General features: G+C 45.1%; 1 protein-coding gene across 1 annotated transcript; it reads right to left on the bottom strand.

The window, feature by feature from the left end:
* Positions 1–2,784: 2,784 nt before the first annotated feature.
* On the bottom strand, positions 2,785–13,967 carry LOC144142112 (cytochrome P450 2D1-like). Its single transcript, XM_077673518.1, has 4 exons — positions 13,858–13,967; positions 8,661–8,916; positions 6,048–6,238; positions 2,785–3,175 (listed from the first exon to the last, which is right to left on the bottom strand). The coding sequence occupies exons 2-4, from the start codon at positions 8,867–8,869 to the stop codon at positions 2,976–2,978; spliced, it is 600 nt and encodes a 199-aa protein (XP_077529644.1). The 5' UTR covers positions 8,870–8,916; positions 13,858–13,967; the 3' UTR covers positions 2,785–2,975.
* Positions 13,968–16,111: the final 2,144 nt, after the last annotated feature.

Raw genomic sequence — 16,111 nt, 5'->3', positions numbered from 1 at the left:
TTTTATAGTTTTTCCGTAAGCTGATCCCAATTTTTAGGCGTTTTTAAAGGGCATACTATCGCAAAAAAAAACGCTGAACACAAGTACCCGAAGTGCCCGAGTTTTTGTTCCAAACTATCCAGAGAACTCGACATGTACAGCTTCGCTGGTTAAGTATTCTGTGCGTCCAGGAAACTACGCACTTTTTCTGTTGCGGCAATAATCAAAGCTTTTGCAGTGGTACCATTCACGGCAGAAAGAGGGAAAGCGCTTTAGCACAGATGCAGGGTTGTTCTGGCACAGGGGTTGTTCAGAAAAAGGGAGAGGTGAAGGTGACAGTGAAGCCGCCTCCTTCGCTCAAGAGATCGGAGCTTCGTGGACTCCAAGCTTGGAACACCGCAACGCCCTCTCGCCTCGCTCTACAGCAATGGCAGGTGGTAGCGGTGGATTGAGTGGGCATATAAAACCGAACGGGGTGCGGGGTAGTGTCCGGAGTGTCTCAGCCGTTTTAGAAAGGTGCACTGTAGGTTGGAAGATGCGGCGGAGGGTGACGTGGTTGTGGTAGGTATGAGGTTGACGTATTTGGCAGCTCGTTTTTTTCTCGCCGTTTAGCAAAGGACTCGTTTTCGCGTTTCTCCCTCAGAAAAATGCGCCCGCCGCCTTTACATTACTGCGCCTGCATGTTTGCGTGCAGAATGCACACAATATCGAGCCTGAGTGGTTGCACCTGGTGTGACATTATATAAATTACGCACCCAAGACGGGTCTTTGAGGTGAACCACTATGAATGAGTTCGAAAAGGTAAAAAAAAAAGAAACAAGCAATGATGACTAAGAAAAAAGTTTGATTCGGAGACTCAGGTGTCTTTCTCAAAGCTGTTAAACACGCTTAAATCTTTTATGTGCGAGATAATGACCGAATAGGGAGGGTATCGGTGGAGCCGCAACGGAGGACAGGAGAGCTCATCATGTAGCGAAAACCAATGCGACGTGTGGCTGCGGCTTACGTCACGACGGAAAGGGCAGCTCCTGGAGTGGCGCAGTGGGCCGAAATGCGGCCTTGCACACAGCGGGCACAGGGCTAGGTAGTCCTTCCGCAGATGTGCTGCTCATGCGGAGAAGTCCGCACAAACGCTTTCCACTAATCACAGTACTGCCTCCGTTTGTGTTGTGTGCTGTGTAGATAAAAATGCCTCAAGGAACGCAAGTCTGCCTAGGGGATTTGAAGGTAAGAGCCTAGCAATTATAGACTTCTTTAGGACTACATCGTGTTTGCGTCGCTTTTTTCGCTTTCAACATTTTGTATGTTGGCGTCAAATATTCCGAGACTCAACACACGTCACAGCTTCCCAAGAATCAGAGTTCTGCGTGGTGGGGGTGCGATCATTCTACTCTCGTGCCGTTGCGTCCGATTTTCAGGCGCTTGTACAAGTCTTACTTTTGTTCCTCCGCTTGCAACGTGCGGCTTTAGCGTACTAGTAAGAAGCTCGGCTCCAACTCAATGGGCGCCAGTTGAATTCTCACAAGAAATGAATGGTGGTTTTTATTAACTCTTTACAGTGGCGGGCATTTTTCTCACAGGGGAATAACTACAATCACTAACACGGTTTCTATTACAATGGCGCACTTGAGACTTTCGCCGTAAAAGAGACGCTTGGCGCCGCTCATGTGATGAAGGGAATTCGTAAGTTACGTAGTACGGGAGGGCAGACGGAAGGATGCCGAAACGCGCGAGCAAATTCAACGGTGTTTGTCGACACCTTCGCAAAAAATTCCATTGGTTTGAGTGACTTGGCACAGTGCGAGGCTTTAAACGCGCCGCTGAAAGATACGAGACTGAAATATAACGAAGACGCACGGTAGGCTAAGCTGTTAAAATTTTTACTCTGATCATTCCACGGGGAACTCCAGCGCTTATTTAGAAGAGTCAAACCAGAAAAAAAAACAAAAGTAGTGTAAATTATCACGGCAACCGTGAGAATTACTGTTAAAAATGTCTCACGGCAGTCGCCTCTGATTGCCTAAGCACGCCACCCGGACATTTTCTGGGAAAAATATACCGTAAAAACTTGTTCCTAGAGCTGCTCCTGTGGCGCTGTGGTATAGCACTTGCTTTGAAAGTCGAAGACACTGGTTCGAGCACGGGAGGGCGGAAATTTGGTAGCTTCGGAATTTTTCAAGTCTTTGCTCTTCGTGAATTTGTTAGTGCTTTTTTTTATTCTGGTTATTGATGATTGTCGGGTTTAACGCGCCGATGCAACGCAGGCGATGAGGCGCGCCGTAGTGGAGGGCTCCGAAATAATTTTGACAACCTGGTGATCCTTAACGTGCGCTGTAATCTCGAACACACGGTGTTTTTTTAGCCTCCATCAGAAAAGCGGCCGCCACGGCCGGGGATCGAACCCACGTCTTCGAGCTCAACAGCGGAACGCGTTAGTCACTGAGCCACCGTGGCCGGTTTCATTCAGGTTATTGCCATATCAAGCGCCCGCCGCACATGTTTTCAAGAATTGGTTGCATTAGGTTTAATACAGGTGGCGTTCTGCGTCGTTGGGCTGGGTGGGTTAGGTGAGGTTTGTTGCAGCTGGGCGGGATTTGGGTAGGTTAGGTAACTTCAGGTTACGTTATGTTCGGTGAGGTTATGTTATGTTGGGTTACGTTGGGAAGTAATAATATTAAGCGAACTGTAAACCAGCCAGCCTTTGTGGAACAAGAATTTCCCGGAGTTAATTCTTATGGCTGCCGTGAGATTAGACGCAGCCAAAACAAAATGCTCACCAGGTCACCATCATCATTACCCTAATCATCACCACCACCTTGAAAAACTTCGACTGAAAAGCTTGCTTGATGAAAAAGCTTCGACTGGGGCATTGTTGTGTATTTTATGATTGATTTTACTATTGGAAGTGTATTTGAAATTCCGCGCTGTATTTGGCACAACCCCTCAAGCTAACACTGCTTCCGTGTAACCCTGAGTTTATATTCTGAGGGAGGCGCTCAGGGGCCGTAAATGGCTGAGCTCGGTCGGGGCAAGAACCGCAGCCCTACAGCAAATGGATTGCACAGCCAGACGTCCGGGTGTTCTTCGTCTTGTGGAATCGGCTTATCTAGCATCACAGTATACTTCTGCAGAACGAACGTCATCATCAGGAACATTTCCATCAAGGCGAACTTCTCTCCCGGGCACGATCTCTTACCTGTAAATAGAAGCGAGAAATGTCCAGTCAACACGTTGAAGCTACGTTTATTAAGTGTGTGGTGAAAATGTGTTCGTGAGAGCTTTCTCTGGAAAACAGTTACGTGTGACATATTTGCCATGAATCTCTAAGGGGAACCCATCAACGCAACACACCCGCTGACTGGAAAAGGCGCGCACATCACTTATTGCGGATTAATGATCAACGGCAACCCAATCTATTAAACCCGCACCACGTGGACTCGGCTGATATCGCTTGCCTAAGAAACCCCGACGCAAACAAGGGAAGCAAAAATCCGCACCATTTTCGGATTAATTTAGGTTAATCGCAAATTGCTCGATTTCTCCAACAATTCTCCAATCGAACGGACCAGAACCCGCGGCACGCCAACTCTTCGGCTACACGAAGCAGGGTCGCCGTAACACCCATACCAAACGAGGTAAGGGTACATCTGAAACAAAATCCAGAACGTGGGGATTTAGTACATCTCAGGTTTATACAGATAAGAAGCAGTAGCCGTAAACGCGCAGGTGACTTGGAAAAATCAGACAATACCGCGAAAGAAGCTCGAAGCGAGGAACACCGGCTTCTCGTGACTAGATAGATTACAAATATTTTTATGTTCTCTGCTCCAATAGCTTTCCTGCCACACGTCTGCCCAGTCGCTTCTTATAACTTTTGCATTCAATTAGCCCATCACTATCGTGTACTTTGCTTTTACCTTAGTCATTGCCAATTCCACCTCCACGTAGAAACTTTCGTAGCTGGAAGTTTGAATATTCTAACACTGTGCGTCTTGTTTGTCTCTTCGCAGCTCGATATTTTCTTTCGCTAAAGTTGTACAATTTCTCCAGTTTTCTGCGGTACCCGTTTATGAACCGGGAAACCTACTCTAAATTTCTCCCTTTCGTCATGACCTCAGTAGCATAAAATATGGACACTACTCAGCACCTTAATACCCTCCCGTATTCATTCAACCCCGCGCAATGTTAGGATATCCCATTTATGACTGAAAGCTGTTCTAGTAGTAAAGCTCAGCCACGCTCCCTCTAGAGGGTGTAGCGACACCATCGCCATCGTCATCATGAGCGCTAGTATCGTCATCAGCGGTGCCTGGCCAGCGTCAGAAGTGCCCCGCGAGAGATCGAACACGACTGCGCAGCTGGGCGGTAGCTCGTCTTCGCCGCTCCAAATTCTGGCAGGCATGCGCTCTCCAAATAAATATAGGAAGCCGCCTCAGCCACACCAACCGAGTCTGCTCCCTACAAGGGCTTTAGCCCAGAACGTTGCCGCAATAAAATTCCAGTGGCGGCATGTACGGACCGAGAGATTCTTGTCCCCCTCTGCTGTATTACTGACGTGGCCGCCGCCGTGGACAGGTGGACCCGCATGACACACATATGACGAGTTAGAAAGAAATACGAATTTTCGATATCGCCCAATGCGTCACCGGAACGTGCAAAAAAAGCTAAACATGTCGGAACCATTCCTGAATCGTGCAGTGTTTTTGCCCAGAAAATATTTGCAATGTGAAGAATGGGGGAGCAGCAAGTATTTTCTAGAGCACACACGCACCCCCCTGATTTATATTAAACCCATTAACAAAAAAGTAAGCAGATAAACAAATATAACTTTCACAGAAATCCTTGCGTTATCTAGAGCCACGCCTCTAAACTACACATACCGCTTTTATGTGAACGGCACGTTAGGATAATGTATCCTGTCATTGTGCTTTGCAAGACCTTGCTCATACATAGCAAATAGCGCGAGAAAGGGCACGCGCGTTGCTGGTAAGTTTTATGGTACCGCTGCAGGACATGGTTTTGGACCAATAAACCACACAGTTAGGTCACTACTGGCTGTAACTGCTACGTCTTTTCTTGTTTTCAGCATTAAATACCTTGGCATAACACGTCATCTTTCAGCATAGTTACATGTAACTTATATACGTATTACTTGCTCTTTCAGAAGCCACAATTTTCTAAAAACTAAGGATAATAATCACGAGCCAATCTCAATCTCATTTTCGTCTATAAACTGATAATCATATGGGTAAGAAAACACAGGCAAACCAACTTTAGCAGCCGCCTTGCATTTCTATCAGCTCTTCATCAACATTCTGGTTCGCACGAAAGCCTGTTTAATTAATAGCCGATATAAAGGTAGGGGTGTGGAAGATGGAATGAATTACATTTGGAGATTGGGGCTCGGCGTATATTGCCACATTTCTCTTTATGGGTTCTTCATGTCTTCTTATAGCGCTGAAACAGTGCGATTGAAGTTAAGTGTCTCTGCAAGCCATTGTAGATATGTTAAGCATGGTGTTTAGCACGGCATGATATTCTTCAGCAGTTCCCTTGGCCGTATTAGTACCCCGAGTGCCGTTCTTCATCTCAGGAGTATTCAGTGGGCCCAGGGTCAATCTTCGTTTCTGAACCCTCGCGCCATTGCCTTTACTTTAGAAACTGCCAAAAATGAATTTAAAAATTGTGCAATTTCATGGTTTCCTAAAACGAATGAAATTGTTTCTTCTATCGCATTTGAATGGTGTTATGATCAAGAACAAGGTAGTGTCCCACACACAAGTTGATTGATTGATTAATTGATTGACTGATTGATTTATTGACTGATTGACAGTGAGGCTTAACGCGCCTACGTTTCACAGGCGATGAGGGGCGCCGTAGTGCAGGGCTCCGGATGAATTTCGACAATCTGGGGATCTTAAACGCGCTCCATAATCTCGACACACCGTGGGATTCGCCTTTTGCCTCTACCAAAAAGGAGCCGCCGCGGGCCGGGATCGAATCCGTGCCCTTGGACTCCAGTAAAACAGCGCCTTAGCATTTGCGCAACCGCGGAGGTTTAAACTCACCCAAGGAAAACGGAACCAGGCTTTCTGGCTTTTCCTCATTAAAGGATCCGTCATCGTTTAGAAACCGGCTGGGGCGAAACTTGTGCGGTTCTCTCCAGTAGCGGGGATCCTTGTGCGCGGCCCACTTGTTGAGGAGAACCACAGTGCCCTTTGGTACAAAGAGATCACCGACGACGATATCTTCCCGTGCTCTGAAAAGTCGGGATTAGGGGCGGGAAAAATTAAAGACAGTCTATAAGGTTCGAAAGATGCGAAGCACCTTGCAGAACGGTAGAATCTATTCGAAAAGAATCTTGCGCTATTGCTTTTCGTAGGCGTTAAACTGAGCCGTTCTTTAGTGTGCTCGGTTGTAAAAGACGGTGTGGTCTTTTCGCTGTACGACTCAAGTTGTTACAACGTTTAGGTTTGTTTGTACACCGTTTTTGACAAAACAATTGACCTTTGAAACCGTTACGAAACCACCATTGCAACCGAAGACTTCAGCCTCTGCTGATGCTTCTACACATAATCTTTTGGTATCATGCCGCGTCAGAAATGCGTGCTCGTTACAATATTGGGCAACACGACATAAAAGTGTTCTTTGTAGCGTAAGCTACACTGGCCGAGGTTCGGCTGTTTCGCGGGGACCTTGAAGGGCCATGCTGCGCAAGCGCAAGGAGCATTGGATCGCATTGGATTGAATTGGCTTGGCTTGGTTTGATTTGGTCTGGCTTTGCTTGGATTGGAGTTGGATTGGATTAGATTAAATTGGATTGCATTTGATTGGAAATCCAAACCAATTGGAGTACGGGTGTGTAGAGAATTGGGTCTGCACATTCGCCAGTCTGCGCATTAGAGAGGAGTGACGTCATAACCGCGGCAGACGCACTGGCGCCGGCGCGTGCCCAGATGTGCACCTCCATTGCGCAGTAGCCATGTCTGACGGTGCGCCGGAGCCGCTTGATAGCAGTTTTGCTTGGCTCCTGGAGAGCCGTTGCCTCGTTGCCTGCCACGTACGCCTGATTGGAAAACAATTTCATTCGCGGAAAAACAGCAAGTTTGACATAAACTATTTATTTTTAGGGTACACGACTCACTATGCGAGCATAAAGGGGTAGATGTTCGGATAATCGATAATGGGTGAAAAATTCTTAAAGTTATGCCATTACAGGGTATATAAATATCACGTTACGTTTACTCTGCAGTACCAGAGACAAAAATGTGCACACTACAAAGACAAACCATTATATGCATAAAAGCATATAATTACACTATGACAAAACGCGATGAACGCTGCCTGAAATTCCGCGTTTTGAAACAGACGCCAAATTTTACGAAGATGGCTTGGTGGGCTAGTTGGTATAGCATCAGAAAGGTGTCGTCTTCTTTGTGCGCTGTTAACCCCTTTATGAGACAGGTCTATCTTCCCAGGGAATTACATTGACAGAGCAAAATATATCTGAGTATCTCTGGAATGTGTTGACTGTTTCGTCACTGTGCGGGAGAAAAGTGTTAGAAACCGCAGCTTCTCTGCTGGTGTTTGAAAGAGCCTCTTTGAAGAAGTCGTGTTTTAACAGGGGTATTTTTTCAAACAAAATAAACATTCATTTATCAGTTTCAGATGGAGGAACGATTCCTTTTTCCTGCAGGATCTAGATCACTGCCGCAACGCCCCTTGGCAATGGATCATTTTACGCCAAATTGTGCTACCTTATCTTCCCATGGAAGTATATCTGTTATTTTACTTCCCATATCTCTCTAAGTATTTGTTCTTTTCGGCCGGAAGATGACTTATCGTCGGTTTCTTGCAGCACACGGCAAGCTCGAACAATATAATTTTTCCTAACGTCATCCTAATGTAAGGTAGGATGTCTTTAGATAAAGTAGTATAGCAATTCATGACGTTTGCCTGATGTCCGTATGCACTACTTATCATGCTTATTCCCATGGCTGTTTATTCTTAAGTGCTGCCTTCCAACGTGCGTAGTAGCAAGCGGCAGGTTCAATTCCTTAAGTTATTATCGAAGGTATGCGTTTGTTCTGCTCCATTATTCGTGGGGACAGAGCTAACCCACCTGTTCATTATCTATAATAAGATAGTGCGTCCATACATTGCGTCCATACATTGTGCTCCATACATTGTCACTCTGCGCCTATATTTTATCTTTCTCTTTTGATTAGCAGTTACGACACGTGAAACGCAATGATATTTAGAATCTGTACTATTTTTTTGTTGCCAAGGCTAAAGCGCTTTCTCACCGCTTGACCTTACGCATAACCTACTTTGCGTATTAACACAGCATGTGTTCCCTGTCTTCAAATTGCAACTGTTACCCATGGATAGTCAAACTTCATTGCTTGCTATAAATATTGTTTGATTACAGCCGCAATTGGCAGGTGCGCATTTTACGACAAATATTTAAAATAATAGTTCAGAGTTGTCTAGAACACGTCTTCCAGCTAACAGCCCCGCTTACATAAAAAAATTAATGAAAATAAACACGAATTTTATTTTATGTAATGGTTGCCACAGAATTAGCCAATGCTTAAGGACCCCAACGGTTCTTTGAAATGTTGCTCGATCCCCAGTTTTAAGAACCACCACCGTCATGAAATAAAATGCACGTGACCCACTCTCTTGGAATTTTGATTGGTGCCGCTTTCCATCGCTCCACTTCCCACAGCCAGGCCAGCGTGAACGGCATGCTCTTTCGGTCTTTCCATGTGGGGCACCGGTGCTGTCCGACAATGTCGTCAATTTCTTGTTGAACGTTCCTTTGAAAAGTGTCTTTGTGGATGGCCAGGAGTACGAAAGTCTGTTGCATGGAGTCCCAGGGGGACATTGTTCCCGCAACAATGAAGTTACCAATGTGCCCAACCAGAAATCTGTCTGAAGAGAAAAAGGGCGAACAAACTTAGCCACAACGTACAAAGTAACTGAGGCAAATAAGAATGGAGGAATTTGTCAGAATTCTGTTCCATTTCACTCTGTGAAGAAGGGTGACAAGCGAAGCTTGGCAAAGTCCAAGGATTGCACTAAGGAAAAGTTTGGTTTGTAATTTGCGATAGGGCATACTTCCTTAACAATTAGCTAAATGAAACCTTTAAGGGCTAGTTTTTCTAGCGGACAATCATGGAGGTGACTGTTTCCCTGCCACTTCATAGGCATCTTACACCCAAAACCCGTTGACCACAAAGTGGGAAAAATTTCATGTTTAAGCCGGTTTATCTGCGCACGCTCTGCGTGAAAACCTAGGTATATAGAGCTGCGCTGTAAAACGTAATCCTTCAAAGAAAGGTACTACCGGCGTCAAATGAAACGCCTACACGAAAATAAAAACAGGAACGTGCGAAATTGAAAAATACTGTTCGTAGGGTTCATATAATACCTTGCTATTGGTATGTTTAGAAATGGACTTTTCCCAACTTTGTTTTTGTAACTAAGCCACGCGTCATTTTGGCTTGCATGGAAAGAAATCGCGCTGTTTGTGTGTTCAGGTTCATGTTTTCATGTTCGCGTTTCATTTGACGCCGATAGCACATGCGAGTTCTGGATTTAGCCGACAGGATTGTTGTTCCTGAACTTCTCTTTCTATTGTAAGGCTATATAGTGTCCATAGAAAGCCAGTCGCTACCAGATATAAGATCAATTTTTCCATAAAAGGGACCTGAAATGAAATGACGAAAAATTGAGCGAGCATGCACAGTTGTGTGTGGACTTCCCCATTACCTATTTCTCATGTGAATGAGCCTAGATTGCCCCAGAAGGCTCGAAGAGACGTTTGGGATGCAAAGAGGTGATATTGTGCATAGATATCATTTCTTAATACTGAATTGTTGAGTATTGAGTTGATTAAACCCGTTTAGTAAGTTAAGGAGCGACACATGGACTGAAAGAGTTAATTTTGGTCGCCCTTTAAACCAGAGAGAGAGAGAGAGAATAAATTTCGCCCACCTCCCCGCGATGGGAACCCTGTGTAGATGCGACGCATCGTGGGGTTCACTTGGTGTTTCCGTTGGATTGATTCTGAAATCGCTTGAAACGTGTCGGGAACGCGTATGATTATTATGTTTTATGATTAATATAATGTTTTATTGGCCAATCTTGGTCAATCCCTCTAAGTGGTATGCTTGGGGCTTCGCTGTCGCAACGACCTTTACTCCATAATTGTTGCTGTAAGTGGGAGCTTCTTTTCTTTTATTGCAAGTGTTAATCATTGCCCCATCATGCGTTGTTTCAGTAGCATCTTGACGTAGTTTGAATGAGTCAAGGATATAAGGCGCGTTCGTAGCATTTGATTCTGTCTCGGTTTTGTGGCGCAGTGGGAAGAGCACCATGTACCTCGCGTTCCGCCCACGGAGTCGTGGGATCGAAACCGGGCGCCGCTAACTATTATTTTTTTTATAGTGTAGGGGGAGGTGCGGACAACGCCGTATGGAGGGACAAGGCGAGTGAATGAGATGCAGTCGCATCTAATATGTTTAATAGAGCAAACTGCGGTGGTTGGGCAGTCGCTCAGGGGGGTGGGTTCGCCTCAGTCCAGGTACCCTTGGGCCTTGTCTGCAGCCCTGGCACGGGTCACCAGAAAGATCTGGTCAGCGTGATGGGAGCTGGTCAGCAGGCCCTCCCACTGCTCTGGGGAAGGGTTGGGATTGGGGGTAAACGATGGGTTGTTTTGAGAGGCCCACACCATGTTGTAGATAGTATTAAAAGAGGGGCAGAAGTGACAGGTGAGGGTGTATCGGGTAGGGGAACGAGCGTGCAGGATGGGGGCGTTGTCATAAGTGTTTGTTTTTAATCGACGCCAGATGATTGCTTGCTCCTTGGTTAGTTGAGGGTGAGGTTTAGGCAAAGTGAGGCTAAGGTTGCTATAATGGTGCAGGATATCGAGTGTGATGGAACAGCGGGAGGTGGAGGAGGCTGGACCGTGAGGCGTGAGCCGCCTCATTTCTATCGAGGGACGAGTGGCCGGGCGTCCACACGATGTACAGCTCGGGGAGGGGATTGATTGATGCGAGCATGCGTAAGGGGGGAAGTGAAATGCGTCCACGTTGAATGATACGGCAGGCTTGCTGGGAATGTGTTATTATTGTAAGGTATTCGGAGCCAGTTTTAGCGGCCATGGCTGTGGCAATTTCTTCGGCAGTGGTGGTTGATGTCGAGAGAGTTGTGAGGAAGGTGAGAAATATACGTTCTCAGTTTACAAGCGCCAGAGCATGAGCGAGTCGGAGTGAAAGTGGAATTGGGATCGAAGATGTTTAACCAAAGAGTCTTCTACCTTGGTTGAATTCTGGGTGCATATTGTTAGGAATTGCGCATACAGTATTGTGGGACCGAATTGAAGATGGAATGCACTGAAGGGCTTGTATAGCAGGTGGGGTCGATTATCCGAGGGCCTGGAGGACGTGTCGGCCGGTAGTGGTAAGGAGGAGTCCTCAAAGAAGACGATACAATACGACTTATTCAAGCACTTTCAATTTGTCGCATCACATATTCCACCCCAGACATCTCCCTCAAACTCAAAGAACGGGGGAAAGCCGACATACTAATTCGAAAGCTTTCAAAATTGGACTTGGCCTCCCCGCTCAAACCTCTACTTGTCGTTTCCTTCAACTCGGAATCCACAATACCCTCGAAGAACTCGTGAAAGCTCAACGCAACAGCCATCTCACCAGGCTTTAAACAAGAGAAATAAACTCATTACGGTAGTTCTAAACATTAAGAACTAAAAGCGTTTCTTGTTTTTAGTGTTTCGTAAAGTGTTAAGAAATATTAAAAACAAAGAGTGAAAAATTTTCTCTCGCGTTCTTCCACGTCTGCCCCAAATGTGCTTGCACTTCAAAGTGGAAACTGCGGGAATTTTGAAACGCTCCTAATTACGTTGTTGAATGCAGGAAAAAAAAAAACGACTGGAATTGCGAAAGAGTGTATTGCCGTTACGGGGAGTATTCTGAGCACTCCAGATATTTATTGTTGCGGTAAGATTGCGCAAAAAATGTTGCTTAGGGAATCTGTGTGTTCCTCCACTTTTTCGAACGCAAAAAAAATGCTTAGGCTATGTGTGTGTTCGTCCACTTTTTCGAACATGTTAGTGTTTTGCGTAATCGCACTGAAATCTATGTCAGTATCATATGTAAATTAGAGACACTCTTTGGCTTGGGAGAAAACATTCGCTGCTCCCTTACAGGGGTCCGCAGACAAAAATGTCTGATCCACGCAGTGAAAAAACTTTACTTGCGTTGAGTGCCTAGGCCACTGAAAATAATGAAAACAATAAGTGTAGGCTACATATTAGCACTAACCGCTTCTTCACAGCCGCATTACCGATTCTGCATGGTTCACCCCTCACCCTGACGGACAATCAGTTCGTAAAACACATCGCCGGAGCGGGTTTGGCTTCCTCCCACTGGGGGAGGCAAAGAGAAGGGAGCTTGCCGGCACTGCCGATTTCTTTCCTCGAACCGCAGAACTTGCGTGGAGACGAAGCTGCTGTTCTCAGGCGAGCGGCGTCGACGTTCAAGCCGAACCGCTGTTCGAACCGGGGTTCGAATCGCTCTTTCAGCATATTTCACTGGGGGTGGAAGTGGGTTTAATTTTATCGACCTATTCGTTCAGCCAGAACAGTACTCTGAGAATCGTTTACACTGGCACATGTAGAATAACGAAAAAGTGTAGCAATAACATGGGGACAGGTATGAAAACAACAATCGGATTGGGACTCAGTACAGCGTGTCGTTGGCGCAGTTTGTGTTGCATCTTTAAGAAGAAAAACAGCGCTTGAAATAGGGGACTAAGATGATAAATAGGACGGCCGCAGAGTCACAAAACACCAGAGAGGCAAAAACACAAAATAATAGAAAAACTAGACTATTGCTCTCATACCTATTGTACTCCCCACAATATACACATAAAACATCCCCACCACGTACGCACTGTCCCGATGCTGTCTGTAACCTCCTCTCAGACTCAGTCGAGTGAATAATGAATAATATTACATTTTTTAGAGGCCCTGCACTTCGTTGAAAATTTCAGTTTGTCTTAAACTACCGGAATTGATTTCATACGCAAAATAACCAGCTCCCCACAATTCTGAGGAACCATACCTTAGCACTGAGGTATTGCTTTGAAGTTATTTTGCGTTTAATAATACTTATTACGATAAGTAAGTAGCAAAATGTTTTAGTGAACAAAGTCCAGAGTTCATTTAGGCGATATCATGGGCTTGATTGCGGAAAATGATTAGTGGATCCTGTTCCGCAACAAATAGAAATTGCTTTTACGGTTAGATTATTACGGTCTTGTCCATACAAAAACGGCCTGAAGAAACGATTACTAAAATTGATATAGATGAATACAAGTGCTCGTGCTTTTGTCTTTACATCGGTTAGCCACTGCCTGAGCAATAGTGACACGGGCAAGGGCTCCCATTTGAGTCGCTTAGCGGGGATTGTACTGCTGACGATACTGACATTCCTATCAGATGCAGTAATAAGAGCTATGGGGTTGCGCAAATACAGTGGTCGTTAAACAGGAGAAGGGTCAGTTTGGTGAAATAAAAAAGCGTCTTGCTTCACGTATTCCCGAAGGGATAATATTGTTCGTAGACTAAAGATTCTTTTCAGATCGGCACTGCTGTTACATGTCATATAGTGGATTAGTATTTTCCAAGCTCTTTCTTGCTTACAATATATTAGTTATCATGTTTGTGTGTAAAGAACAGGACAAAAGCCTAAATAATCGCAGTAACTACATATGGATGTTGTGCGGATTTAATGGGTGGTTTTTTCGAACTACTCCCACTACAGAAGCTATTGAAAGATGGTTACTCACACTGAAAAGGAGAGTCTGGGTTGCATTTTGTCTCCTCAATTTTTTTCAAGTAGAGGTGGACAAAATCATCGTTGGAATCAGCTTCCGAAGAATGGTCGTATTCCGACAGTTTGGATCTAGGAAAGTTTTTGCGTTTAGAAAGATTCAAAGCAACGGGAGGATATTGACACCGTAAATGTCAGTAGCAGATGGCCGAGGATATTTACAGGTAACATAATAAGGTTTGCTAGAAAGGTTCCCCGTTAGAGTAAACTAAAATGTTTTTCTCGAACTTCACGCTAGACGTAAGTATAGTGAAAAACCTATACTATTCAACAGGAAGCCCTGAGGAAGTGAGTGCTGCAATTATTGAAATGCGGTAGTTGTTGTGATGTAAGACAAGAGCACGACTTTTCAAAACTGAAAATTGCCCGGTGAGGTCAGTATAAAGAGGTACAGAATGTATCAAAGCAGGCATAAAACTAGTGAAAAAATAGCACAAATAAAACCTTCAGGTTTTTGATGCACTGCTCATGGAATCGGTATCCTATATGTCGTAGTAATAATAAACAAAGGGTATTGGTATGCATCTACATCAGGAGATTGAAATTCCAACGGAGGACTTCTTTGGTAACGTGAAAGCACATGGTACCAAACAATATGGTTGGGCATGCTGATTATGAAAATAATAAAATAATGCTTACCGCGATTGATGAACTTCAATTGTTTTAGTGACCCTAAATGCAGTATAATTTTTGTTGGCAAGATATACGTGACATAGGAAGAATTACATGAAATAAAACTAACACATTGGAAACGACCACAAACAGGTGGCGCGTAAATTAGGAAACAGTTCTGAACACTAATAAAATACTCAAGCTCAGAAAAGCGTTAACAAAAAAAAAGCACCGCCCATTGACCAAAATATCTAATGGAAAGCCCAAAACGACATATTCTTACCAGAAAATAAGCTGCCACCGATATAAATGTGGGGGCAAACGTTTTAGAAAGGGTGTTGCGCAAAAAAACTATTTTATTAGTTCATCACTGCGTAGTAGCGTGCGTGATTCAACTGGGGTGATGTTGTAGCGGGCAACAGGTTGAAGCAGGCCCCGGCACGGAAAAACCTTATCTTTCCGTGGTTGGCGTATGCTCAAACAAACGTGAGTGGGTTCCATGATAAGGAAAATATTTTGTGAAGCTGCCATTACGGAAAAATAGCGCACGTATGGCGCCTTGGTTCTCGAAGCAATACATGACAAACACAAAGAGTTCTTTGTTAGTGCAACTCTCAATAATGTGACTCAGCTGCAACTAATAAAGCAGCGTATGTGGTTTTGCTTTGATTCTAAGCGTAGATTCACTATTTATTTGGAAACCTACATTTTTAAACATTGTCAAGATCAAGTACTATACGATTAATTGGAAAACGAATATAGGCGGCATTCGAAAGTGACCACTTCATGTGCCAAGTGGCAGTTAGCAACCATGATGAGAAAACAACCTCCGCTATCTGAAATAGTATGACGTGTACAGTAACGCGCATTTTCCTAACAATCATTATTTTGTGCAATAAAATCTCTTCGACTGCAGCACAAATCGCCAAATACCGCTCGACAAGTACCACCAAGTATCCCGTGCTTCAGGCTAGTAAAATTTGTCAGCAATAACCTAGTGTCACAAATTCGAGCGTACGACGTCCAAAAGTACCGTATAGCTTTTTCATAATATTGTACAGTGCCTAATTCTTGTTGCAGTCGTCCGATTCATTCAGTTCGGTTCTATTCGCCCCGAGAAAACACTGGAACTCTCTCGAACGAAGCGGCAGTAACGCCGCTTACTCGCCCGCCCGCCAGTGAGTAAGTATTTTCTGGCCGTCTCGCCGGCCAGAAAATTCTAAAATAAAAGCTCCGCCGCTCAGATTTCACCGAAGCTTCGAGTTCTTTCGGGGGGAGCGAGCGTAGCTTTGCCAGTGCTGAGGCGCGCCGATGATTCCAGAAGGGAGAAAGAGGGAAGTTGTGCTGCGGTCGACGGCGGCTGGCGCGTTGTGTGGTCTGTCCTCTCTCTCCGTGCCGGCGCAGTTATAAAAAGAGAATCCGCGCCGAAGCAAGTCAGCTACGTTTGGACGTCGTGATGTGACAACGGCTTCTGCCAGTTTGTGCACCACACCATCGGTGACCCGCGCTCTGGAGGACTCCAACGTACTCCCGGGCCTCGAATTACCGTGATCGTCTCGGACGGCCTGGCCTACGACGAAGCCACGCTTGACAGATAG

This window comes from Haemaphysalis longicornis, unplaced genomic scaffold (genome assembly GCF_048455015.1).
Source record: "Haemaphysalis longicornis isolate Haplotype H1 unplaced genomic scaffold, Haemaphysalis longicornis Haplotype H1 scaffold_6, whole genome shotgun sequence".
NCBI lineage: Eukaryota > Metazoa > Arthropoda > Arachnida > Ixodida > Ixodidae > Haemaphysalis > Haemaphysalis longicornis.
The sequence above is the reverse complement of the archived record's forward strand: the minus strand, read 5'-3'. Positions and strand labels throughout refer to the sequence as shown.

Bases quoted from the DNA above. Each gene is read 5' to 3' on its own strand.
- LOC144142112 (XM_077673518.1), bottom strand. From the start codon at position 8,869: ATGTCCCCCTGGGACTCCATGCAACAGACTTTCGTACTCCTGGCCATC. The intron at 6,239-8,660 runs GTGGGTCACGTG...CCGACTTTTCAG, and splicing joins CCAATCAAAATTCCAAGAGA to AGCACGGGAAGATATCGTCG. The intron at 3,176-6,047 runs GTGAGTTTAAAC...TTCTATTTACAG, and splicing joins CCTGGTTCCGTTTTCCTTGG to GTAAGAGATCGTGCCCGGGA.